The 27,958-nt window shown below is 49.2% G+C and overlaps 1 protein-coding gene across 1 annotated transcript in view; it reads left to right on the top strand.

Moving 5' to 3' along the window:
- The first annotated feature begins 376 nt into the window (after window positions 1-376).
- The window catches only part of si:ch211-216b21.2 (heparan sulfate glucosamine 3-O-sulfotransferase 3A1), a 27,718-nt gene continuing 136 nt past the window's right edge, over window positions 377-27,958 (top strand). The window contains exons 1-2 of the mRNA XM_035533233.1: window positions 377-2,562; window positions 26,941-27,958. The exon at window positions 26,941-27,958 is cut by the window's right edge and continues 136 nt beyond it. Coding sequence (XP_035389126.1) covers window positions 1,961-2,562; window positions 26,941-27,562 — 1,224 coding nt within the window. The 5' untranslated portion in view covers window positions 377-1,960 and the 3' untranslated portion in view covers window positions 27,563-27,958. The remainder of the gene's footprint in view (window positions 2,563-26,940) is intronic.

The following is a 27,958-nucleotide window of genomic DNA, read 5'->3' as shown; positions in this document are numbered from 1 at the left end:
AACAGAAGGAGCAGAGTTGGAGGGAAAGAAAATTTGACTGCTGAAAGAAAAAGCATCCTAGAGTGCCATTGTCTTTTCCGTGCAGCCTGGGAAGCCCCTCGGCAGTGCTGTTAACCCCACCGATCTACCTCAATGGACACCAGTCACCCTGCATTCCTTCATCATGAGGCCAATGATGACAATGTAAAATCATTTGACCCCGGGGGCAGGCCGGGAGGCCGTGCTGGCCACGCCCCCCTCTCACTCCCGGGCTGTACGAGGGAGGGTGGGTGGGCGTGCCCGACGCGTCTAAAGCGTGAGCCAGCCCCTGCTTTGTGTCGGCAACACGGAGACATCTGGCGTAAGTGCGCCGGCACTGGGATGGAGGCCTCTGCTGCCATACTGAGCCGTTGGGCTGTAGTGCATTCAGGGTCTTCGCAGTCTTTCTCATGCTAATGGCCCAAACCCCACGAGCAGATGTGAAACATTTGGTTCTGTTCTTGTTCAGTTGTAAAGAAATAATGTGACTTTGTTGCTCTTATTTTGCTGTGCGCTGTTCCACTGCTTAATTAAGATAAAGGCAGGACACGTCCGTGGCAGAGCAGTAAGAGAGCTCTCAGCCTAGGTGGGCCAGCAGAGCGGCAGGATTCCGGGGAGGAAGAGAGTCCGGGAGACGGTACAAATGTTTCCAAACATCCGAAGTTTTGTCAGCAGGCTGACCAAATGACGCACTGGTCTAACTGCTTAGATGAAAAAGAGCATTACACGCCTGGTGGGGGCTGAAATAGTTTTAGCTTTCAGTCATGCTGTAATGTAGGTTTGCATTCATCTAATTAGCCCAGTATCTATATGCACATGCTTGTATTCTGTGCAAGCTGTGTATTACAGCACCTTCAACTTCATGCTTGTATTCTGTTCAAGATTATAACAATGCATGGTAAAGTCACTTAGAGTTACACATATTATATTTCAAATAATCAAAGACAAACCTAAAAAAATACCCAAAGTGAGCCTATATGATACATATGTATTATATAGACTCAATATATGATACATAAAACCATTTTCTGTGGTTTATGGAAAACTGTAAATAGGTTCCCTGTTGAAAGTGCATGAAATTCTATAAGCATGGATAATTATTATATTTTATTTTATTTAAAACTATAAAATAAATTCATATGATGTTTTAACTGCTCTGTTCCTTTTATTGTATTTTTGAAATGTAATTTTCAAAAACCGAATACAAGTTAAACATTCACTGGAAATAATGAATGATTGACTAAACAGCCTACTTCATTTGACTGCCACCAAAGATTGAGAAAATTATATTTGCATTCCATTTGAGCATGACAGTTTTTCAGCGGTGTGTGACAAGTTGGTGACACTGTTACCGCCCACTCAGCGTTTCATGGTCGCTGTTATACAAATTCAGCAGACTTTACAGGGATTGATCGCAAGTGATTGGACATCGACATGTCTATTATTAATCACGACTTCCAGAAGTTAGGTGCAAGCACCACACGCATGGACAGCCCAGTGGAGATAAAGTTTACGGCAACTCGAAAGATCTTAATAGAACACATGAATGGATGTTTTGTTTGTTTTCGTTGGTTTTGATATAGATCATATTTCAGAAATTTATTTTTTAATTTTAATCAAACCAGTAAGATGGGTTTACCTTTGTGAGGAACTATCATGCAGGAATAATAAAAGTAATATCTCTGCTCTAGTTTAGAGTTAAACCAACAGTGCTTATACACATGTAAAACTAGAATATTTTCAGACGATAATAATAATCTATATACGGAGCTCAGACACGGAACACGCGTGGTTACATTCGAGACCCGCACGTGCGAAATCCAGTCCACTTTGGATCCGTTCTCGTTGGATTCTCCGTCCGTCCTGCGTTTTTTGATGGCAAGACCCGAGGATGTCCGTCTAGCATGGCTGTGGTTGCGACCCGAGCGACCCGCGGACCGCTATGGCATCTAGCACCGTCGTCCTGGACCCGCTGTCTAACAGGAGCATCTTCAGGAAATTCGTTCTCATGCTGCTGTCCATCCTCGCCTCTCTCTACTTTCTCCACTGCCTCGCCGAGCGCTGCGGCACCTCACCGTCTCCGGTGCGAACCTCGGAGGTTGCCACGGGGCTCTTCGCCTCGGATCCGAATCACCTGCGGTCTCCGAGGAGGAAGAGACTGCTGCAGAAATGGCCCGCCAAATCGCCTGTGAGGGACCCGAGTGTCCGATATCGGTTCGACGGCGTTATGTCCGCCGGAGAGGAAACCGATCTGCCTGGACTTGAAGAAGAGGAAGAAGCGGATCCCGCCGTACAGCCCGACATGAGGCTCCCTGCTCCGTTTGGCGCGGATATTGTGGCGAAACCCTCATATTTTGGGCCGGATAAGCTTAGTTCGCTCGGTGAGGGCAGCAAGCGGCTGCCTCAGGCCATCATCATCGGGGTGAAGAAAGGAGGGACGCGCGCGCTGCTGGAGTTCCTTCGCGTGCATCCGGACATCAGGGCGGTGGGGGCCGAGCCGCACTTCTTCGACCGAAATTATGACAACGGACTGGACTGGTACAGGTAGGCTAAATAAGAAGAAAATATATTTATTTATTTATTTATTTATTTATTAAATTTGGTTATTATTATTATTATTATTATTATTATTATTGTTATTATTATTGTTGTTGTTGTTTCGTTTTCCCACACCGATGGTCTATTCATAAAGCGGGCTTATTTACATATATGTAATATAAAGCTTAAACAGAAGTCTCATCTCATTGCAAGACTGCGTGGCCAGTGCCTCTCACTGGCAAGAAAAAGGCACGCTTACTCAAATATGATCGTCACACCAGAGCTTGCCCGAGCTGCGTGAAAGCTTTATGCGTTTATTTTTCTGTTTCAACATAAATAGAGTAGATCAGTATAACATATGCACTGATTTGCATATATATATATATATATATATATATATATATATATGCAAGTTTTTCAATGAAACAATTAATGTAGGGTTCATGAGAAAAACTGAAAAATTCGTTCTCTTATTCCGTTTGTTTTCTTGAAAATGACAAACTATTTTTTTCAGATCAGGTTTTTCCAAGGTGGATTTTAAAAATTGTTTCACTTTAGTGAACTGCTGAAACAAAATACAACTGTTTCGGTTTCTATGGTACTTTTAAATCAGATCACCGCTGCCATTTATATATTTACTGAGAAGGTTTTACAGAGCGTCACACATTTCCAAAGACGTCATAGTAATTTGATTGTTTTTATAATGCAATTAGTTAATTAGTTGATTAATTATGAACCCAATTTAAAGGAAAGAGGACGAGGCATGCGGAAAGGAGAATGACGGACTATAACGCGAAAATCCAACCTCGTTTGAAAATTTAAAATTAAAATTTGAGTTTACCGTGATCCGCAGAATTCTAGCAGAAGACTTATTATTCGTATTACTGTTATTATTTGTTCGACAAGGTATAATATTTTCTGGATTTGCTTGCTTTTAAAAACACAAATATGCACACAAAATACAACGGAAAACATCGCTCCGTTCCTACTGTTTCTTCCTTCGCTGCCCCGTACCTAACGATCGATTTCTGCCCGTGATCTCTGACGGATTTATGAGCGCGCCTGTTGATTCTGGGATCAGCTTTGCTCCCGAGCCATTTTAATAGCCGCCTTCCTCGGGCCGCAGACCTCTTATTAAGGAGGCTTAGGGCTTTAATGAACGGTTGCCTGCCACTCGTTTGAGGTATAAGTCACCTTTAGTTTAAGGAACCATCTGCCGCACACTGCAAAAGAGTGTGAAGGAACTTCCTTCCAAATACCCTCCTCCCCTCTTTTCCTACAGAGCTTCCGAACACCCTGTGCTCTTGCCCCTCACAGTCCATCTCTGTGCCTCCCACCGAATATTGACTCTCTCTTTTTGCCATCCCTCTCTCACACCCTTCTGTTTACCTATTCATCCATTGTGCTGTTTTGTGTCTGTGAGAGTCCCATCAATCCTCAGTCGTTGCCAAGATTCCGTGGAATGTGACGCAGGCTTCTGAAGGCTGGCCTCGCAGACGGTTACACTTAATCGGTTCCCTTTTTAAGGGGAGAGGGGTACCCTCGAATTAAAAATGACACCAGAGGGAAAAGAATTCCTGCTTCAACAATACACCCTGTGCCTGCTGGCGGCATCGATGCCAAAACGCGTTGTTATGGAATCCCTCTGGGCTTGGTTGTTAACAGCGTATGGTAATGCAAGGTGATGGGAGGGGTTTAGTCATTAGGCTATCCTGGGGTGGGGGTGTTAGCCAGGCGATGGGTGGGAGGGGTTTAGTCATTAGGCTATCCTGGGGTGGGGGTGTTAGCCAGGCGATGGGTGGGAGGGTTTAGTCATTAGGCTATCTTGGGGAGGTGGGGCAGGGGTGTTAGTCATTAGAATATCCTGAAGCAGGATGGGAGGGGTTTAGTCATTAGGCTGTCCTGTAGGGTGGATGTGTGGATGGGGTTTAGTCATCAGGCTATCCTGTAGGGTGGATGTGTGGATGGGGTTTAGTCATCAGGCTATCCTGTAGGGTGGATGTGTGGATGGGGTTTAGTCATCAGGCTATCCTGTAGGGTGGATGTGTGGATGGGGTTTAGTCATCTGGCTATCCTGTAGGGTGGATGTGTGGATGGGGTTTAGTCATCGGGCTATCCTGTAGGGTGGATGTGTGGATGGGGTTTAGTCATCGGGCTATCCTGTAGGGTGGATGTGTGGATGGGGTTTAGTCATCAGGCTATCCTGTAGGGTGGATGTGTGGATGGGGTTTTTTCATCAGGCTATCCTGTAGGGTGGATGTGTGGATGGGGTTTAGTCATCAGGCTATCCTGTAGGGTGGATGGGTGGATGGGGTTTAGTCATCAGGCTATCCTGTAGGGTGGATGTGTGGATGGGGTTTAGTCATCAGGCTATCCTGTAGGGTGGATGGGTGGATGGGGTTTAGTCATCAGGCTATCCTGTAGGGTGGATGGGTGGTGTTAATGCGGGAAAAAAAGCTTTCAACTTCCATCTCACCTCCAGAACTCAATTCAACACTGCACACGTGTGTGCATGTGTGTGTGTCAACTGTTCAAGAGTCAGAACAGAACAACCCTGCCAGGTTTTCCCCGCTTGGTCCACTGTAAGGGATGATGCCAAAACAGACCCCGGTCTTCTTCGCCAGACACGGTGATCTGATAGATAAGTACAAATGGCTGAAAAAGAAAAAATAAACATGGGGATAGTTTTGCTCCATAAACCCCGCCCCTTTGATGCCGATAGTCCCTTCTAATCTACAGAGCTACTAACCCCCTTGCTTTTTTGTACTAATCACTGTGTCCAATTTGCTGGAATTATGGGTCTCTTTTTAGAGTGAGATGTGAAGGCTCAAATGCCCAGAGACAACTCTGCATCACAAGGATGACGGTTATAATGTGTGACTAGGAGCCTGAGAATCACACACACTGGGCCAAGTGTTGTGTGGGAACTGGGCATGTGTGTGTATCTTTGTGCACAATACCGACGTCCATTTGGAGTTGTTGGGGATTATAGATTATATTATAAACTCCCCCTGCATCTATACCCAAGTTTGAGAAAAAGAATCAGAGTGATATTTCCCTTCTCTGCTCTGACTCATCAGGGTTGTTGTTGTTGTTTTTTTTGTTGTTGTAAGCTTCCCTCTGTAAGGAACGTTAAGAAGCAGTGCGGCTGGTGTTGTCAGTGAAAAGTTCCGCTGTGAAGCAATAATATTAAAATCCCTTTACTGTCTTCTGCATGATGTCTTCTTGTAACATTACATATCCAACAAAGTTCTGCAATTCTAATATATATAGTAAATGTCTACACTACACATTGTGTGTGTGTGTGTGTGTGTGTGTGTGTGTGTGTGTGTGTGTGTGTGTGTGTGTGTGTGTGTGTGTGTGTGAAGCAATACGGGGCATTATAATTGATTCCTCATTGTCGTGTGGAAAAAACAGACTAACATCACAGAACGGAAGCCAATGGTTCATCGCTGGTAACAAGAGGCATTTGAGCACACTTTTTCCTCTTTTCAACGCGAAGCGGCTTTACTAACACCCTCAGGGTTTTCTCACAGTAATCCGCTCTCCGAGTATGGAAAAGAGGGATCAAAAGAGACACTGGGATACCAAGTCAGGTCTCGTGGCGGCCAGCGTCCGTTACGGATCGGCCTTCTCCAGGCGCTGTTAAGAGTGGCCCTCACCTGCTAAGGCCACAGGGAGGTTGTTTTAAATGCTCCGACCTGTTGCATAAGCCATAGACCAACATCACATTATGGGATCATGACCGGGTCATTAAAACATTCATGACCTGCACCCTCAGAGGTCAAGCTGGAGACCACCACATTCCTGTCCTGTGTGGCCCATGACCCCTGACTTAGGCTGAACTGACATCACAGAGACACAAAATAAATATAAAACTCCACCTCTTACCAGATTGCCATTTAAAATTTGATCACAATACTATTTCGTGTAGCTGTAGGACACAGTCATAGTGAACTAGAAGAGGGAAACATTTTTTAAGATTATTTTTTAATTATGTCATATTGTGTCATATTGCACTAACTCAGGGTTAAAGTTGTTTGTAGAGGCAGTAGTGCATCAGAGAGGAAATTCGGTAATAGACCAGAAACATCAGTTAACGGCAAAGTCAGGACTCCCATGGGACACAAGAGAACGGGGCGAAACTCTCTGTAAGAGAGGCAGTGTGTGTGTGTGTGTGTGTGTGTGTGTGTGTGTGTGTGTGTTGCTCATTTCCTCTCCCATCGGTAGCTCTGCGGTAAGGTCTCTCTCCTGTGGATTTTAAGAGCACATATCAAAGCACTTCCATTTAAACTTACTCCAAAATCCAGGCCAGAAAGTGTAGATGAACATTCTTTGCCCAAACCTTCAAACCAAACCCTATAAACACCTTAGTTATTATCATATCCCTGAGATTACCGGAGCCCAAGATGGAGCTCCCAAAGCAGTTCACTGGAGAAATAAACGAGGCGATGAATCTCAAGTGCGGTTGATGGGCATTTCCTCACGCGCACACACGCACACACGAACACACACGCACACAGCCAGGGTCTGGCTTGCCAGCAGAGGGTGAAGCGTTGGACGATGGTTCCGAGCTCTGCTGGGCCGCCTGCCTGGAAACGTGCGCATGCATGCCGACATGAAGGGAACAGCACAAGGCTGCAGCGATATATCGGCTACACGCTGTTATCGGCCATGGGTGTTGGCCAGTTAGATCAGGGCAGTCCTGGCGAAGCCGTGGTCTAAAGGATCCCATGTTTGCAGGGCGTGCTGCGTTTGGCGCATGGAGACAGCCTGCAATAACCTGCTTTGGCAAAGATCCTTCATAGGACATCGGGAACATAAAACCAACTATACTCACACACACCCACCCACACATACACTCATTCGCATGTACTTTCTCTCTCTCTCTCTCTCTCTCTCTCTCTCTCTCTCTCTCTCTCTCTCTCTCTCTCTCTCTCTCTCTCTCTCACACACACACACACACACACACACACACACACACACACACATACACACAGAGATACCTGCACCACAAATAGTGTTTTTGTTTTGGATGATCTCATAGCCCTGCTGGTTCCTGTCATGCTACCATTACAGTTTTATTGCAGCACCCCGGCACAGGTAGAGACGTCCTGTGTGTGTGTGTGTGTGTGTGTGTGTGTGTGAGTGTGTGTGAGTGTGTGTGTGTGTGTGTGTGTGTGTGTCCTGTTCCTTGATCTGGCTCAATAGCACTTTCATGATAAAAACAGGGCTCTCTGTCTGCCCTTGGATGAGTGAGTAGTTGTGTTGCATGCGTGTGTGTGTGTGTGTGTGTGTGTGTGTGTGTATAAGCGTGTCGAGTGTTTATGTGTGAACGGATAAGGGTCAGTGGAGAATTCAGTTTGAACTGTAAGTCATGTTTTGGGGTTAAGAAGGTCAGTAACACAATCTCAGGAGATTTCTGAGACAACAGACACAGGACTGCCCTACGGCTGTGAAAACTGTTAGGGGCATAATTGTGAAATGAGACACAAGAGGTCCCTCACCTCTTGTTGGAGGAATGTACACACTTGCAAATCCCGGTACAAACACACACACACACACACACACACACAAACTCCTTTTTATACTCCACATACACACAAATACATTCAAAGCAGCTGGTCCCTAGGGCCCTGGGTGGGGGTGGGGGTGACAGAGCTGACTGTCAACAGCTGCCTGGAAGGCATTCTGGGAATCTGCCCCCAGCGGGGTTCTGAAGGGAGAGAGCAGGTGCAGTCAGCTCCCAAGACACCTCCACACACACACACACACACACACACACACACACACACACACACACACAGCCCTCCATACTCCTCCACGCACACACGCGCACACACCTGACTCCTTCACCTGCCATGCTAGCTTCACAGCCAGGGTTTGCGTCCCCCAGGGTAGCCCAGCAGGGGTTTAATTGATAACTTTCATCCACATAGCGAAGGCCACAAAGATCAGAGAGTGGTCGGAGCTTTGATGAGGGGAGTGTGTGGAGAGAAAGGCTAATTGATCATTGACCAGCCCTATAAGGGAGGCAACATTTGTTTGTGTGTGTGCGCGCTAAGGCATCAGATACACTTGGCTCACATTACACTGTTTTTTGACTGGTGCATGTAGTGGGTTTTTTTTTTCTGGAGAAAGCTGGTTTAGGTACCAACCTTTGACCCCACAGCCCAGTAGTTATGAAATAAACCTGCAGTACCCATATGTGTTCACACAGGACTCAGTGCTGAACATTATTAACTTAAAAACTCACCTGGGGGTGACGCTACATTTTTTTAAACATCAACAAAATGTGCTTTCAAAAAAATTGCTGGCAACAACTGATGTCATTATTTGATAACATCAAATATCTGTAAGAAAAAAAACTGCTCCATCTTATTACTGCTTGTGCAATGTTATGGACATATTCTTTTGCCTCATTCCTGAACTGTAATTGTATAGCTCATAAACCATCTCTGACCAGCACATGCTGTGTGCACACGGTGATTTACTGGACGGGTCCCGCTCCCATGCCTGTGAAGATCAGTTTTATTTCCTCCCGCCGGTTGGAGAGGACGAATTGTTTTCGAATGCCACAGAGCTGACTGACCTGAGGAGATTTGCATCACGTCTGGACAGGAGACTCCACCCAGAACCAGTCTTAATAATCTACTGGCATTTTTCACCCCCACACTGGGAGCCCGCTGTGCCATGCGGGAAACGTATTGAAGTGTGCACCTCTCATAAACAATTTAAAACAGTGAGGCTATCGGTTATGCGGCTGCATGGCATGTTTCGGCACGGTGGGTTTGTGTTTGTGTGTGAAAGTTAAAGATGGCGTATTTTTTGCGTTTGAGCGAGCGAGTGAGCGTGAAGCGACCGCCGTCGATCACAAACCAAAAGCCAACCCGAGAACAGCCACGAGGAATGATTCACCCGACAAAATGTGGGGAGGGGGGGAGTAAAAGGAAAATGGAAAACAGAAGTCAAGAACTGCCTCGTTGCTGCTCTCACCCAGAGCCAGGCAACAGTGGACACGGGCAGAGGGGAGCTGTGGGTAAACGACGCTTGGCCCAACACATGCGGGTCGGCACGGCGGGACCCAAGTCCTGCGGAAGCGCCGTGAATTTCCACTTTCCCGCAGCATGGGCGAACGGCTTTATCACAGAATGGGGAGAGACGGGCCCTCTCCACCTGGTAGCAGCGGAGAGAGAGAGAGACAGAGAGAAAGAGCGAGAGAGAAAGAGAGGGAGGGAAAACTGTAACCAGGAGAGAGGTTTAGTCTCCCCAGTGTCTGCTCCTGTCTAAGTGCGAGCCCTCGTTAATGCCGCGGCTTCACAGCAGTGGTGCTGGAGCGCAGCGCTGACACTTAAGCGCACTTTGATTACAGGTTATAAATTAGGTTGTAAATGCTACGTGTTGTGGGTCAAACCCTCAGCATCTGACCTGAGTTTGGGAGGCATTTTTGAGTGGAATATGGGTGTGCTTATGATTTCTCTATCGCTGTTTCTTCTGATGAATCCTTACTGATGTTGTAGTGCGGTCGTAGTGCACGTTTTGGATGAACTGTGTCTGAACTGCCTGTAACTGCTTTAGTTATGCCATGTCTGCAGCAGTGTAGTGCACTGATTGGCAGGATGGCAGTGAGATAGCAAATGAAACAGAGAGCGAGAGAGACAGACAGATCGAGACAACGCAATAATTCTATCACTGTTAGATTTAGGGGAGCCCATCATTCAGTGCCATATTTCTTGTTGAAGCAGCTACAAGAAGGCAGTGTGGTCTGTTTCCTGGACATCAAGCAGTGTATCCTGTCTCCTGGACACCAGGCAGAGTGGTCTGTCGCCTGGAGACCAAACAATGTAGCCTTTCTCCTGGATACCAGGCAGTGTGGTCTGTCTCCTGGACACCAGGCAGTGTATTCTGTCTCCTGGACACCAGGCAGAGTGGTCTGTCACCTGGATGCCAAGTAACATAGCCTTTCTCCGGGATACCAGGCATTGTATCCTGTCTCCTGGACACCAGGCAGAGTGGTTTGTCACCTGGACACCAAGCAATGTAGCCTTTCTCCTGGATACCAGGCAGTGTATCCTGTCTCCTGGACACCAGGCAGTGTGGTCTGTCTCCTGGACACCAGGCAGTGTATCCTGTCTCCTGGACACCACACAGAGTGGTCTATCACCTAGACACCAAGCAATGTAGCCTTTCTCCTGGATAACAGGCAGTGTATCCTGTCTCCTGGACACCAGGCAGTGTGGTCTGTCTCCTGGACACCAGGCAGTGTATCCTGTCTCCTGGACACCAAGCAGAGTGGTCTATCGCCTGGACACCAAGTAATGTAGCCTTTCTCCTGGATACCAGGCAGTGTATCCTGTCTCCTGGACACCAGGTAGTGTGGTCTGTTTCCTGGACATCAAGCAGTGTATCCTGTCTCCTGGACACTAGGCAGAGTGGTCTGTCGCCTGGACACCAAGCAATGTAGCCTTTCTCCTGGATACCAGGCAGAGTGGTCTGTCACCTGGATACCAAGCAATGTAGCCTTTCTCCAGGATACTAGGCATTGTATCCTGTCTCCTGGACACCAGGCAGTGTGGTCTGTCTCCTGGACACCAGGCAGTGTATCCTGTCTCCTGGACACCAGGCAGAGTGGTCTGTCACCTGGAAACCAAGCAATGTAGCCTTTCTCCTGGATACCAGGCAGTGTATCCTGTCTCCTGGACACCAGGCAGTGTGGTCTGTCTCCTGGACACCAGGCAGTGTGGTCTGTTTCCTGGACATCAAGCAGTGTATCCTGTCTCCTGGACACTAGGCAGAGTGGTCTGTCACCTGGACACCAAGCAATGTAGCCTTTCTCCTGGATACCAGGCAGTGTGGTCTGTCTCCTGGACACCAGGCAGTGTATCCTGTCTCCTGGACACCAGGCAGAGTGGTCTGTCACCTGGATACCAAGCAATGTAGCCTTTCTCCTGGATACTAGGCATTGTATCCTGTCTCCTGGACACCAGGCAGAGTGGTCTGTCACCTGGACACCAAGCAATGTAGCCTTTCTCCTGGATACCAGGCAGTGTATCCTGTCTCCTGGACACCAGGCAGTGTGGTCTGTCTCCTGGACACCAGGCAGTGTATCCTGTCTTCTGGACACCACACAGAGTGGTCTATCACCTAGACACCAAGCAATGTAGCCTTTCTCCTGGATACCAGGAAGTGTATCCTGTCTCCTGGACACCAGGCAGTGTGGTCTGTCTTCTGGACACCAGGCAGTGTGGTCTGTCTCCTGGACACCAGGCAGTGTATCCTGTCTCCTGGACACCAGGCAGTGTGGTCTGTCTCCTGGACACCAGGCAGTGTGGTCTGTTTCCTGGACATCAAGCAGTGTATCCTGTCTCCTGGACACCAGGCAGAGTGGTCTATCGCCTGGACACCAAGTAACGTAGCCTTTCTCCTGGATACCAGGCAGTGTATCCTGTCTCCTGGACACCAGGCAGTGTGGTCTGTCTCCTGGACACCAGGCAGTGTATCCTGTCTCCTGGACACCAGGCAGAGTGGTCTATCGCCTGGACACCAAGCAGTGTAGCCTTTCTCCTGGATACCAGGCAGTGTATCCTGTCTCCTGGACACCAGGCAGTGTGTCCTGTCTCCTGGAGACCGGTCAGGGTTCATCTGCAGAGGTCACTGCTGCTCACGCCAGCACCTTAAAGGATGCTGCAGCATGTCGTCTCATTCTGATTAGAGCTGCTTTCTCTTAAGCCCACATTGCAGGGCAGAAAGGGATACACTACCACTCTCACGCCCTCAACAGGCTAACCTCAGCCGATAGGTGACAATGACCCCCGGCAGCTGGCTTACACGGTCATTTTCATTTCAAGTGAAGGGTTAACTGTACATTCTGGTGAAGGCTTACAGAGTTATGTACCGTTTCAGTATGGTGCCTCTGTAAGAATAATATAAAATAAGGTAAAATATTAGAGACATTCGGGGGTGGGGGGGTGGAATATATTTGTCAGGCTCAGTCTCTTAGAGTTGGAGGGAATGACAGAAAGAGACGTTACTGCAGTGACTCCATCACAAATGTGGCCCACAAGTGCAGCATTATGCAGTCACTCGACACACATAGATACACCACTCAAAGAAACCCCACTCAACACACAAAGAAACCCCGCTGAACAAGCGAAGGTCAAAGCTGGCTCCCATGAATGATGGCGGCTGAGTGCCTGAGCGTTTATTCCACTGTGAGTTTGAACAGCAGTAGACCTCACGCGTGGTAGTGATCAGCCTCTTATACTCATTTTGGGAATCTAGCCCGCAGATATTAAATCCAACACAGTAGACTCTCAGAAGCAATAAAAGGCTTGGAGACTGGATTAGTAGTGTTTGATAAGCATTAGCATGAAACACTGCAGGGTGGTAGATCTCCAGGACCATTGCTATATAATTATTGTAAAATGTGCAATAGTTTCAAATACGTTAACTCCGAAAACTCTAATTGGTTAATGTTTATGTAATTGAATAAAATTTTTATCGTGTCAGGGGCGGGGCCAAGTGAAGTATCAGCTGTGGGGTGGGGAGATGTTAGGGGCGGGGCCAGGGGAGGTACCAGCTGCGGGGTGATTGATGTGGTGTTCAGAGAGAGGAGGAGGATGGGTAACTTGATTAATCCCCACCTGAGCGTTGAGAATGGGGAAATGCAGCCGGTCCTGACTCCTCATTAGACAGGCACACCGAGTCTGCGTGGGACATGTCTGAGTGATGAGCCAACAGAGCCTCACTGTTGCTCTCACACACACACACACAAACATGCAAACAAACAAACAACGGACAATTTCTTCCCTTCCACTAGTGTGGATTTTAGCACACTAGAAATGTATGTTTTGCTGAAAGGTAAACAAACAAACAAGCAACTGTGTGTGTGTGTGTGTGTGTGTGTGTGTGTGTGTGTGCGTGTGCGTGTGCGTGTGTGTGTGTTAGTGATTTTAGAGCATATACAAGAAAGTGAGCAATGAAGGGTTTGACTCATGACATCCACTCAACACTGAGATCTGCTGATGAGTCAAATGGCATCCAGCGTTCCTCCTCTGCTCGTCGGGGCTGGGCCAAGCTCCTCCAGGCTGCCCAGGATTCCGGGGCACTGACAGCGATCACACAGGAATACGGCACCGGTCAGAGCCATTATGGGGCTAAAAACACCTTAGAACTTCACGAGTTCAGATTGGTTTTGGTTTTTTATCGCCACTGGCACCAATTATGGCCACAATGACTTTAGCATTGCTTGTGATTTAGGTTTTGATTACACACTAGAAGACTGCAGCTACCTGGGTGAAAAACCACAGCTTCTTACTGGGAGCTCCACCCTGGCGACTGACTAAAGAGAGGATAAGTGTTAGCCAGTGTTAGCCCTGAGGCATTCTCTCTCTCTCCTGCTCTTCCTCGCGCTCTCTCCCTCTAGATCTCCCCTTCTCTCGCTCTCTATCACCCCCCCCCCATCTCACTCATTAATATTTGAGTGACCCTATTAGCTCAGCTGCATAATTCACCAGCACCATCATCACTTCCTTTTAAAAATCTGCCCTGCTTCCTGTCCCTTTCTCTGTTCCCATAGTTACGCAACCGAGCACGGAGCATGCACGCGTGCGCTCACAAACGCACGTATGGACAAAGCTCCATTCACAGACAGAAAGTTATGGCAAAGCACGCATACTCACCCCCATATCCCTACACAGTACATCATGCATCACAAACGCGAGAAGACTACGGAGTTCTATCAAACCTTAATGAAGGAGTTAGGGAGAAGGCGTGTCCTGCCGCACGGCCGTGGGCACCTTTCTCCCAGACCTGTCTGGTCTTCCTGGCTATATTTAGCGCGGCGCTGCTACGACAGCATCGCCATTTCATCCTCACGGAGACGCTTGTCATCTTTCCTTTGTTGACTGAGACAGGGCCCCGGGAGGCTGGACTGGGAACACGCCACAGACCGTCACAGCCGGTTCTGCTCCTCTGGAAAATCTCTCCATACGATCACTTCCTGTGTCCTCCCAGTGTTTACCAGATACCCAAGCGACAGGGGTGAGGGGTGGGGGACACATGAGATGAACGGCGAACGATTTATTTTTGTTTGCTTATCATCTTAACTTGATGTCCGCCAGGGGCTCCGAAACATCCATTTGGGTTACACAAACAATTTAGCAAAGTTTTATTAATGAAAAGTGCTTGCAACGCTGGTCAGGATTCCATTCCCACACAAACAGAGAGAGAGAGCGAGAGAGAGAGAGAGATGGGTCCTCACGTGTCCACTCTGCTGGTTTGGACCCGTCATCTCTCCTTCCGCGCCTCTGGCGGGCCTCCCTCGTCTACGGTTAGCGGGAGAGACGGTGTCGACTGTGCCGTGTGCCGGTTTGACACGCGGCATGCGTTTCCAGGTTGCTCCGGAACCGAGCGATACTTAAAAAGGTCCATGCAATGTTAAATGCGGAGGGATAGCTTTCGTTAGCGAACCAAATGGAACCCACGTGGGCGGAGGTCATGGTTGTTGCTCTTCAACGGAGCGGAGAGTGGACACGTTCGTTTTTAGCAGCGTGGAACTGAGATTCCATTATTGTGCAATTACCTTTGGAATTTTGTTTTCATGCCACTTGCTTGTCTTTGGATTGCACAGTTCAGCAATGCACGGAACAGCACTGCAAACAGGGGGCAGAGAAAGACGACTTGCACGATGTAGCGGACGCCTTTTGATGGGTTGAAAACTTGTACAGAGCTGACGCCCTATAAAGCACCAGCTCAGTTAGCACAAGGAGAAAAGGAACATGCATACTGCCGTACTCACAGGCTCAGTGGTTGACCTTCTTGACTAGTAATCAGAGGTTGGCCAGTTCAAGCCCCTTCACTGCTTAATTGCTCAAGTTGTATTCAGTCATAATCGTAAGTCACTTTGGATATTACCATCAGCTAAATGCTCTTAATGTAAATGAACCTGCGCCTCATGTATTGCTTTCCCCAGAAGACACAGACTCATACAAACCCACTCAGAAGTTCCACCGCTCCAGTACACGGACTGTAGGGAGGGAACAGAGCATGCAACACACACTCGTGCTACATGTGTTTAGAAGAGCACCTTCCAATTCTCTCTGTAATGTGTAAGTGATAATGTATTTGTAAATCAGGCTATGAATATATTAACAGCTAAATAACCACAAATATGGATAGACTTAATGTGGATTTTATTCGGGGTTTTTTTATCGTGTGTAAATGCGCTTGCCTGAGTGATGTTATACTGTCATGCTGTCTCCATTGCATTCTTTACACTCTATTTATTTTTGTAATCACACTTTTTATGCCTCCATATTTCTTCCTAGACACTGTTTGGTATGTACAGCACATTCGTCATTCAAGGGTTGTGGACTTGCGCGCGCGCTCTCTCTCGCTCTCTCTCTCTCTCTCTCTCTCTGTCTTCTCACTCTCAAAACATTCACCCATTATCTTTCCCGAGTGTTAATGTGTTCTAGGGGAATGATTATATCAATATTAAAAATGGAAAACCGACTCACTGATTGAATGTGACTCATCGTCAGATAGCGGTTCACCCCCACCATTACCCCATGATCACACAACCACCCACACACCATCACACACAGACGAATGCACACAGGGTGTGAACATTTTTGGTAACATATAGCTGCATGTTCATTTAGAATCATTTACAAAGGTGTAGGGATGTATGTATGCACACACACACACACACACACACACACACACACACGTAAATACAAAAACAGCCATTTAAAAATAAGATGACAAATTATTTATTTGGCCTATGACTGAGATGTTATAACAGCACACACAAACCAAGACAGGGTCATGTTTTAGTGGAGGCTGAAGCACTGCCCTGCAGGCTGATAGCTGCCCACACGGCGTGTTCGGACGCTACAGGACTTTTCAGTCGCGCCTTTTCACCCTTTCACTGCCAGCCGGAGGTGATCAAGCCTTTTCATTGTATCGCTGGTAACCTTTTAAAGCACTTTTTGAACTTCTTGGCCCAGCGACACACAACTGCCAGCCTCTCTAAAACGTAGCCCCTATATCAATTCGATCCCCAGCCTTTGTTCGGAAACAAAAACACAGCTCTGAAAGGGCCCTTTGTTGGAGCATTACAGTGATCTCCTCCGCCGTGCAAGTCTGTCCTCTCTTCTATCTGAGCGGCAGAAAGCAGGCTGCTGTTAACAGCGTTCCATCAGCTGCACGGTCACACCCCGTACCAGCTCACGCTTAGCCGCCGGGAGGGCGGAACGCCGGCTGATCTCTGCCGAGGAAACGATGCGCTGTTTAAACTCTTCGTTGGCTGGATCTTCCCCTCCACCACACAGTGGTGCAGTTGTCTGCTCTCAGGTCCTCCTGTGCCCGGTTTCGTTGGGCCTGAGCTTGGGAACTTATCGCCTGGTTGCAATAGGTTTGGTCTTAGGATCCCCTCCCGCTGGTTCTGTTGGGTCTGGACTCTGAAATCCTTGTCCTTGTCAGACCTACCGCCTCTCCTGTTTGTATCACTGCAGACAACTCTAGCAAATCATACTGGCTTTTTTCATCATCTAATCCATCTTTCCTATTATCTTCCACTTTCACCCCCACATCTCTCTCTCTCTCTCTCTCTCTCTCATTCTTTCACTCTCATTCAATGTCCAACCCTTTCTCTCCTCCATCCTTCTTCACTCGTTCCTCTGGCCTCTCTTCCCTTTTCTCGGTCGCTTGGATCGTCAGGACGCCGCGGTAACCCAGCCTCCCACCTCCCCAGCATCCCGGTGTCCTTGGCCAGTCTGCCTCCATGATTGGTTGCGACACAGGCGGGACGTGGGAGCTCCTCCGTCCCTCGCGTGGGCTATTTACTTAATGGATAATGCAGAACAGGCCTCCGGATGGCGAAAGGTGCCTTCAACCATACTGTTAACCCCGCTGGTGCTGCTGCTGTCCTGCCCGTCTCTCCCTACCTGGATAAATCACTGCGCTAACTCATCGTTACAGTCTCATTATTTGTTCGGCCCAGTATGTGACAGGAGGGAGGGATTTCCTATTAAATATTTAACGCTCCTGCAGGCCAGCATGGTAAAAGCGGTGCAGGGCCTGGCAGTTTTATAGAGAGAGAGAGAGAGCGAGAGAGAGAGAGAGAGAGAGAGAGAGAGAGAGAGAGAGAGAGAGAGAGAGAGCAAGAGAGAGAGAGAGAGAGAGAGAGAGAGCAAGAGAGAGAGGGAGAGAGAGAGAGAGAGAGAGAGGGAGAGAGAGCAAGAGAGTGAGGGAGAGAGAGAGAGATAGAGAGAGAGACAGCAAGAGAGGGCAGGAAAGAGAGGGAGAAAGACTGCAAGAGAGAAGGAGAGAGAAAGAGGGAGAGAGAGAAAGAGAGGGGGATAGAGAGAAGGAGAGAGTGTGGTGCATGTGATTTTTTTTTTCCTTTGGCAGTGAAGGGCTTTGCATGGCAATAAACATGCTTTTAAACACTGTCCACGGCAGAGTGAGTGTGTGTGTGTGCCAAGTGTGTGAGGCGTGTGTGTGATGCATTACCCCCTGCTGCATGGTACCATTATGGGAAGAGAGAGAGAGGAAAAGAGCAACAGAGAGAGAGAGAGAGAGAGAGAGAGAGAGAGAGAGAGAGAGAGAGAGAGAGAGAGGACGAAACATCCAGAAAAAGCACCTAGAGACAGCACTCGGCAAGGGCCGGTTAATAAAGCAGCAAAACTAAAAATGAGGTGCATGTGGAAGAGCAGGTGCTGTCTGAGAGCGCCGCATGGACAAAGCGGATGGACAGAGTATGAGAGGAGGGGGAGAAAGAGAGAGAGAGAGAGAGAGAGAGAGAGGGAGAGAGAGTATGCCTAGCGACCATCGTGGGAGCCCGAGCCTGAGGAATGAAATGAAGTGAGAGATGAGGAGTGCAGATAGTGAAGAAGAGAGTGAGAGAGCGAGCGAGGGAGAGAGCAAAGCAAAGGGGTTTATTTCCATGGCCAAGCCTTTCTCTTCCTCCTGTTTTACAGCCTGTTTCCTCTCCTTCTCTTCTCTAACAGTGGTCTGACCCTTGATCGCTGTGCCATGGCAAATAGCTTTACATTTGTAAGAAGGCTGGCTTACAAAGCTTGGAAATATTAACAAACAATAAAACGTTGATGAATGTACAACTAAAAACGAACACTTAAGATTGCATCACCCTCAGAATGACCTTTGACCTTGTCTCTTGTGAGGCAGAGAGGGAGAGAACTTCTGTAGAGAAGTACGCGTGTCACTAGATAACGAGATAGATAAAGATACAGAGACAAAGAGAAACCAACAGGCCGTAAGTCAGAAATGCTGCTGGAGGAACAGGCTGCATTGTGGTGGTTCAGGTTTGTCACGGAAGTACATCTGGACCAGACGGCTGGTTTCTTCCCCTCAGGGCAAAGTTTCCTTAGGTGAGTAATCACACTAAAATGCAGCGTTCGTGATACATATTACAGCAGGAAACTTCACCGAGGCACTGGACGCGATGTGCACGGGTTGTCGTGAAGTTGACCGTGACATTCGCTGCAGTCTCTCTCTTTCAGAACGCTGCCCAGCTGAACATGTGGAGTCCAGTACGAGAAACAAGCGAGGAATCGCATTAACGCACATTCTAGCTAAATGGTGCCATTCACCATGACAAAGCCCAGCTTTAGAAACACAGGACATGAAGAGCCCCCATGAACAAATAAACAGATAACGAACCTACACGTTTATGCCATATTCTATGACTGGCAGTGTGCATGTGTGCGTGTGTGTGTGTGTATGTGTGTGTGTGTGTGTGTGTGTGTGTGTGTGTGTGTGAGCAGGGAGACTGAATTCCCCTTCCATGGACCACACTTGCTTAAACATGCAAAATCTAACCGAACTAAGTGTTGAGCACAGGGAGCTGAGGTGGAGCAGGGTGAGGTGGAGCAGGGTGAGGTGGAGCAGGGGGAGGTGGAGCAGGGTGAGGTGGAGCAGGGGGAGGTGGAGCAGGGTGAGGTGGAGCAGGGTGAGGTGGAGCAGGGTGAGATGGAGCAGGGTGCGGTGGAGCAGGGTGAGGTGGAGCATGGTGAGGTGAAACAGGGTTAGATGGAGCAGGGTGAAGTGGAGCAGGGTTAGATGGAACAGGGTGAGGTGGAGCAGGGTGAGGTGGAGCAGGGGGAGGTGGAGCAGGGTGAGGTGGAGCAGGGGGAGGTGGAGCAGGGTGAGGTGGAGCAGGGGGAGGTGGAGCAGGGTGAGGTGGAGCAGGGTGAGGTGGAGCAGGGTGAGATGGAGCAGGGTGCGGTGGAGCAGGGTGAGGTGGAGCATGGTGAGGTGGAACAGGGTTAGATGGAGCAGGGTGAAGTGGAGCAGGGTTAGATGGAACAGGGTGAGGTGGAGCAGGGTTAGGTGGAGCTGCACCTCTCAGACCTGCCACCCATTCTGAGCCTTTTTTTTTCTTTTGGAGACACTTTAAACCAATAAGTTACTCTGGGACTTTAGCACTAATATTTATACATCACAACCTTCTGCTGTTTGGTCTGACCGGTAATACGCACTAGTCACTCACGCTCACACGCACATGCACACACGTGGAGCAGTAATGCCTCCAGAACTCCCTCAATCATCGTCAGAATGCCAGACAGCGAGGCGTAAAACAAAAAAAAACAAAAAAGAGGAAAGAGAAGCCTAGAGAAACGATGGCCCTCAAACACAAAGTTTGCGGGGAGATAATTCAGCCGAGAATAAAGCGTTTGGCTGGGCATCAGCCCAACACTCCCATCCTTCTCCATGCTGAGCTCTTCGGCCAAGCCGCTAGGCTCTGCCGCGCGCGGTCCTGGCTCACGCTGAATGCTTTCGGAGACGGCTTTAAATCTGCTCCGGCATACTGGAGCTCTCGCAGTGCAATCATCCAGAGCGTGTCTGATGTGCCGGGCAGGGTCTGCCCAGGGGCCCACGCCAGCCCGCCGGGACCCAGCCTGCCGGCCACAGAGACGCCCGGACAGGGCCGCGCGGCTAGACCACGCCCACGCTGGAGGAATACCTCGAAAATGAGCTGGGTGTTGAGCTCAGAGTTTAGGTGTCCTAGCTCTCTTTCGAGCTCCTGAGACTCTCCAAACTGACGTGGCAGATAAGAGGGGGGGGGGGGGGGCGACCGGAGGGAGGGGGGCTGCCTGTTAAAATGATCCCACCGTTGCATGTAAAGATGATCCCGCCGTTGCGTGTAAAGATGATCCCACCGTCATCCTCGGGCCTCAGTCTGCCGATCCCTCTCACGCTTCAAACCTGCAGCAGCTCGAAAACAAGTCAGAGTGATATTAAAAATTAATGCAGGCACATTCACATACTTCACACACTCATTCTTAGAGGCCAGATATTGATGACACACACACACACACACACACTCTGAAAGCCCAGTCATCATGGATTCGTTTGGTTGTTTGTTTTGCTGCCTCCGGGTCTCACGTCTCTAAGACCACAAATCCCCTCATCGCACGGCGTAGCTCTCAGCTCACTGCATGCGTATCCACTCTGCCACGCACGGCGGCCTGCCTCAGGGAGGGGCTTCCTCAGCACGCGGAGAGAAGGACGCATTAGCCTCCTTGTCTCCGACTACAGAAAATGGAAAGGTGTGGGTTTGCCCTCTGGAAGCGGGCGGGTGACTCTTTCTCTCTCTCTCTCCACCCCCGGCCGACACCCCGATGGCCTGACGGGGTGAACACTGCAGCATGTCTGTGGTTTGTTTTCTCCTTCTTCTGCAGTAAACCAGGGACTCAGAGCCACTGGGCTTCAAACACTCCTGATCAGTGTGGAAGAGCATAAGAACGCACTGCAAAGCTAATCTGCTTAATCCCATTCAAGGGTGGCTGATGGGGGGGGGGGGGGTGATGGGAGGTGCAGCCCAACGGGAGCACCGAGCGCAGGGCAGGAGAAGCTAATCCAGACAGTGTTTACTAAATCATGTACATGTACTTGATATGAAAAAAAAGGTGCTCAACATTCAGTATGAAAAACTGTGTGTGTGTGTATGTGTGTGTGTGTGAAAGAGAGAGGGAGAGAAAGAGAGAGAGAGAGAGAGAGAGAGAGAGAGAGAGAGAGAGAGAGAGAGACAGAATGGGAAATGTTGTTTGCTTTTAAGAGCCCAGTTGAAGAGCACTGAAGCACAGTATTATTCCAAGATGCTCACCAAACAGTAAACATCCCCAAGCTACACAAGACAGGACTGTGTGCGTGTGTGTGTGTTTGTGTTTGTGTGTGGTAGAAATGTCTCATGTTGTACTGTGTATAAACAACTGTGCAGGGTGAGCTACTGTAGTAAAAAACAAATTCCTTGTATGCGTGAGCACACTTGGTCAATAAAGCCTGATTGTGGTTATGATTGTGATTGTGATTCTGACAGACTTTCCTTTGAGTCACTGCAGTTTATGACACTGGTAGTTGTTTGAGAAAGAGGCTAGAATTGTACACACACACACACACACACACACACACACACACACTCACGACAAAGCTGAGTGTGACTTAGAAAATGAACAACTATCAACGTGGCGTTTGGATAGATAGAGGAAAAACAGACAGAGGAAAGAGAGAAAGAGGGGTAGGGGGGAGAGAGGGATAGAGTGGGAGAAAGAGAGAGAGAGAGAGAGAGAGAGAGAGAGCGAGAGAGGACAGTCAGGTTTAGGCCTCAGCATAAATACTGAGTCCATTACTGGATTGTTCTCTGTTCTGAATGCCAGTGAAGTACATGGGGGATATTTATGCCTCTTTTAGCACTCCACTGAGGGATATGAATCAGGGCTTCCTACAGGTCAGACAGCCCTGGTGCCCCCACGCCTTCCCCGATTGGTGCCTGTGTGACGTGTTTCCTCGCCCTTTCCACACCCACAGCCTGCACGAGGAAGCAGAACGCCCCGACTCGTCCGAAACGGCTCCCAGGTGCCTGGTCAGCGTGTCATGCTGCGCCCGCGCCCGTCCCGAGCTAGACCGTCCCCGTTTTAACCAAACGGGAGCACATTTCGACCGCAGGTTCATCGCTGTCTTTAAAAACCTTCCCGCAGCAGCAGGATTGCGATCAGGCAGGAACTACCGCTGCCGCCGAGCTCGTGGGTGGCTGCGTCGGCGAATGCCGCGGGAACGGGGGCCGACCACTTTCACGCAAAGCGGGTAGAAAACGGAAGTAGAGTGCGTGTATTTCTTGGGCTCAACTCAAGTGCCGACGCAGCTTAAACAGGAGGCGAGCAGAGGTGCGTTTGCATGAGTTACAGGGGCGTCCCCGCGCCTCTCGGTGGGGGGGCAGGCAGAAGACTGGAAGACGAAGCACTCCGGGCCCTCTATGCTCCAGACCTGCTGCTCCTCACAGCGAGGAGACTCCATCTGCGCGGCTCCAGCCCAGCGAGGTGCTCCAGGAGTAACAGTCCAAGCGCTTAATAGAGACATGAAAGGGGCAGTAAATCTCTCGTGTGCTTGGAAACCAGACTCCTTCATATGTTACCTCACCCACCGCGCCAACAAAGCCTGGCTGGGAAGAGCAGTGCTCCTTCATCAGGCCTCGGCGTCTCTCCGCGATCTCCAGGACTGGAGCGCCGCAGGCCTTCCGAGTCCCTGCGTCTGCCTCTCTCCTTCTCTTTTTCACTTTTTATTTCCCTCCCTCGCTCCCTCTCCTTCTCTGACTTGGCACGTTTCGGCCGAGTCATTTCAGGATTTTCATATGCCGAAGTTTATTTAACTTTCAAATCCTTAACAGGCTGCGTTATTCCTCTCTGGCCCTCTTTCCTTCACGCCTGTCTCTTCCTCTCTCTCTCTCTCTCTCTCTCTCTCTCTCTCTCTCTCTTCCTCTCTCTCTCTCTCTCTCTCTCTCTCTCTCTCCACCCTTTTTCTGAGAAACAGGCTAATATGCCGGACTGTTGCAAACGCTGAAGTCCCTTGAGAAGATGTGGGTCTTGTACAAGTCCTTTCTAATTTCAGAAGCTGGCCGTGATGTACACACGAGATATCTGGGGTCAGTGCTGTGCCTCACAATGGCTGGATACTTCACCGCTGGTCTTCACCGCAGTGGAACGGACATGAGACTCAAGCGTCATTTCCGATCCGCTGTGCGGGATGATAGAGCCAAAATAACATCTGTCACTGTGCAGTTAATGACAGTCCACACTGTATACGAAATGTCCTGCTTATGCATGTCAACTACATCTACTAAAATTACATTCAGGAGTTAGAGAATCAATCTAACTGACTGAATTAAGTTTATTATATTTTTGTAATCTGTATTCAGAACCACACACCAAGGAAACATTCTCGTCTTGGTTTTTAACCTGCTGTTAAGAAAAATCAAAATGATCATATTAAGTAAGGGGCCCAGAGCTTTCATGCTGTCCTGCATTTTGTCCCATCGGTCAATCCTGACTGACTTAAGATGGACTGAACTGAGCTAAAACACAACTATGGCAAACCAAGCCTGAGAGCACAGTTCTGGGATCAGTGTCTCTTCCTTGTGGGGTTTCTACACTCCCATGTTCAGTAGGTCGGTGGGGCTTTCCCGGACTGGAAAGCCAACGTGCTGCCTGTGTGATCTCACCTCCTGCTCCAGCATACTGGAAACCAGTAAAGATGGCGCTTATTAAATATGAAAGGACTGGGTCATGCCTATTTCATGAAGGGACAGCGTGATGCATTTTGGCTCAGCGGGTGCTTGTGCCCACTGGCACAGAATGCAGGTCTAACTGGACATCAGTTCTCCTGCCATCAATTATTTGTTGCGACCTCAAAATGACGCCTGTATCCAGATGGTAAAGGAGTCCTGAGCCCGACAGCGTACGTTGATACCATGACCATCCTGTGTTTCAGCGAAGGAACCCCAGTTTGGGGGCTTCTGTTAAGAAGCCTCCTAAGTGGATGGCTTTTGGAAAGACAGTGGAACGACTGCACAAACTTGGCAATGTTGTAAAACAGAGGTGCTCTTTACTGTGGCTTGGCCCGAGCACCCGAGCTCTGAATCATCTCCGCACGCAATGGAACCTTTGACTAAGGAGCCGTGATTTCTATCCTGCACAGAGCCAGCAACGTGCTCGGGATCCCCCAAGAACTAAAGCCAGTGGGGTGACCTCTGGGGAGGCGATGGGTCAGAGGTCATCTGAGAGGATGGGAGGCTCGTTCCTGTTTTCTTCTCTCTCTCTTTTTCTCCCTTTCCACCTCCCATGTCTGAACATGACAAACCGCTGTACAGGTCATCCCACAGTTCTATCGCGTTTTGGCCGAGCAAACTGGCCCAACGGATGAGAATGGATTCGCGATCATAGCACAGAAACTCCGGTTACGTCACCAACCTGGACTGACCTTGACAAAAACATCCATGTTATAAGAACCAAGACCTCAGGGCAATGAACCAAGACCCGAGAGCTGAGGGCTACGTGTGAGCAGAGACTGGTCTCAGCGGCTCCACGTCCAGCAGCTGAGCTGGTCCTGTGAGCTTATGTGGCAGGTTGGGAGACCTCGTGCTTCATTTATCATTTGGACAGATGATGAAAGAGTGTTTGTTGTGAGTCACATAAGTGCATCCCTTTAAAAGCCAGACTGTTTAAAACAATGCAGGACAAATGCACTCTCCTTCCCGCTCCCTCTCTTATCTTCCCTCTATCACTCTCTCTTTCTCTCTTTCTCTCTCCCCCTCCCCCTCTTTCCATCTCCCTTCGATGGAGATGCGCAGAGCCGCTCATCATGCAGCTTGTGCCCAGCTGTGCAGCAGATAAACACTGGCTGTCACACTCTGAAACTCAGAAACGCACTCTGAAACTCATGCACACACACACACACACACACACACACACACACACACACACACACACACACACACACACTTTGCAGAGGAAAGAGCACCTTGGCAGGCAAAAAGCCACACACGCAGAGAAATGGCAGATGAAAGAGTAGCTCGCGTCAGACCCTAGGGCCCTGATTAAGGCTCCGACCCCGCCTCACTAATGCTGCTACGGCCTGCAGACTGGCCCTCCCGCAGGGGGCACGAGAGGCCATTTCATCAGGTCTAAGCCCCCTTGCTCTCCAGAGAGAGGAATAAAGAACTTAGGGCTCTATTCTCTACTTTAAAGGGGGCTTTAAAGGGGAAATTGTTGCACTGCCCCTAAATGGTGGAGTGGAGAGTTGTAAATCATTAACATCGTGTTTTTAGCCGCTGTAGTCCAGACCACTGTCCTGGGGGGCAGCTGGAAAGTGAGTGGGTTGGGGGGGAGTGAGAGAGAGAGAGGGAGAGAGAGGGAGAGCCACACACAGAGTCAATTTCATGTAAGAATAGATTATTCTGTTTTCTCTCTTTCTTTAAAATCCTCCCAGATCAAAACTGAAAGCTGTACTGGGGACCACAAAACAAACATTATGTTTGCTACTTCTGAGGTTTTCGTTGCCAGTGATGGATTCTCCAACACGGAGCTCTTTCTCACGGTCTTCTGTTTCTTACTGACACCAAGGAGCTTCTATGACAGTGACACCACAATGCTCTTTTACTGTAAGATAAAACCCACACTTAAACTGCAGTAAATGACTCACAGGCTAGGAAATTTATCGCTTGTGCATATTTTGGTCTTCGGGAACACAGAGTCGCAGCGTAGATGCGCCGGTTAGAATGGGGAAGAGGACAGGCATGGGTCTCTTTCCTGTACGGCCACGGCCGGATTAACAGGCATGGGTCTCTTTCCTGTACGGCCATGGCGGGATTAACAGGCATGGGTCTCTTTCCTGTACGGCCATGGCGGGATTAACAGGCATGGGTCTCTTTCCCATATGGCCATGGCGGGATTAACAGGCGTGGGTCTCTTTCCCGTACGGCCACGGCGGGATTAACAGGCGTGGGTCTCTTTCCCGTACGGCCATGGCAGGATTAACAGGCGTGGGTCTCTTTCCCGTACGGCCACGGCGGGATTACAGGTGTTTCTCCTGTCAACTGCTTAAGGCCTCTAAGGAGATGTGTCCCCATAGTGGGAAACTCTCTGGCTCTCCTGGCTGTTCGGCTCAAACGGCAGATGGCGGGACTTGTGTCAGTGTCACACTGAATTTGACGCACTCTCACTCCCCCTAATCACGTTTGTTTCACCCTCAACTACCCAACAGCCCACTAAACGCACACCATCACTATCACTGCTGTCAGTTTTTAAGAAACGCTCGCTGACTTACCGAAACGTTGTTTTATTATCAGATGCCATTTTAACTGCTGCAAAATTTGGAACAGTTCTCACTTTTAAAATGTATTGGATCTAATGGATTATTAGGAAGTGATGGGTGGAAAACTATTTAGCTGGTAATCGAAAAGGCCCTTTAATTTGCGTTTGTAAATGTGAGCGGTGATGAATGGTGATGATCTGGCGTGCTGCAAGTCTGTCTTTAATGGTAACGGTAACAATAAACTTCACATATTTATCTCTTCCTCCTCAGAGAGCTGATGCCGAAGACCCTGGAGGGGCAGATCACCATGGAGAAAACGCCCAGCTACTTCGTGACTCGCGAGGCTCCGGCCCGGATCTACTCCATGTCCCGCGCCACCAAGCTGATCGTGGTGGTGCGGGATCCGGTGACGCGGGCCATTTCGGACTACACCCAGACGCTGTCTAAGAAGCCCGACATTCCCACCTTTGAGAGCCTGACCTTCAAAAACAGGACGTCGGGGCTGATCGACACCTCATGGAGCGCCGTCCAAATCGGCATCTACGCCAAGCACCTGGACAACTGGCTGCAGTTCTTCCCCATGCGCCAGATCCTGTTCGTGAGCGGCGAGTGGCTGATCAGCGACCCGGCCGGAGAGCTGGGCCGCGTGCAGGACTTCCTGGGACTCAAGAGGATCATCACGGACAAACACTTCTACTTCAACCAGACCAAGGGCTTCCCCTGTCTCAAGAAGGCCGAGGGCAGCAGCAAACCCCACTGCCTGGGTAAGACCAAAGGGAGGACCCACCCCAACATCCACCCGGAGGTGGTGCAGAGGCTCCGAGACTTCTACAGGCCCTTCAACATGAAGTTCTACCAGATGGCTGGGAGGGTGTTTGGCTGGGATGACTGACCACATGAAGCTCAGAACGAAGGACCGTACACTGTGAGACCTAATCTTAGTCACTGCAGTCTTAGCACTGCAACTCTACCAACACAGGAGGAATGAGAATAGTTTTATTGCGCCACCAGCAAACACGGACATGCACAGCACTTCACCTGAGCAACATCCTCCACTTCACAACATAGTTCAGGCATTTCTTATGCCAACACGGGGGGTCGCGCTCGGGTCACTTGTTGATGCCTACAACGCTGCAGTTAACAGTTCCGCCTAAGAACCAGGGACGATGGATGCGATGACTTGCTCCAGGCTAACTGAAGCAGCAGAAAACACTGACCAGTGCAACATTGCAGGCCTACAGGACCAAGTCGCATGTCTGTTATTCTAACCGTCAGGAATTTCCCAGAG

The sequence above is a fragment of the Electrophorus electricus genome, chromosome 14, assembly GCF_013358815.1.
Source record: "Electrophorus electricus isolate fEleEle1 chromosome 14, fEleEle1.pri, whole genome shotgun sequence".
Taxonomy (NCBI): Eukaryota; Metazoa; Chordata; class Actinopteri; order Gymnotiformes; family Gymnotidae; genus Electrophorus; species Electrophorus electricus.
Note: the sequence above shows the minus strand (reverse complement) of the source record. Positions and strands in the feature narration are given on the sequence as shown.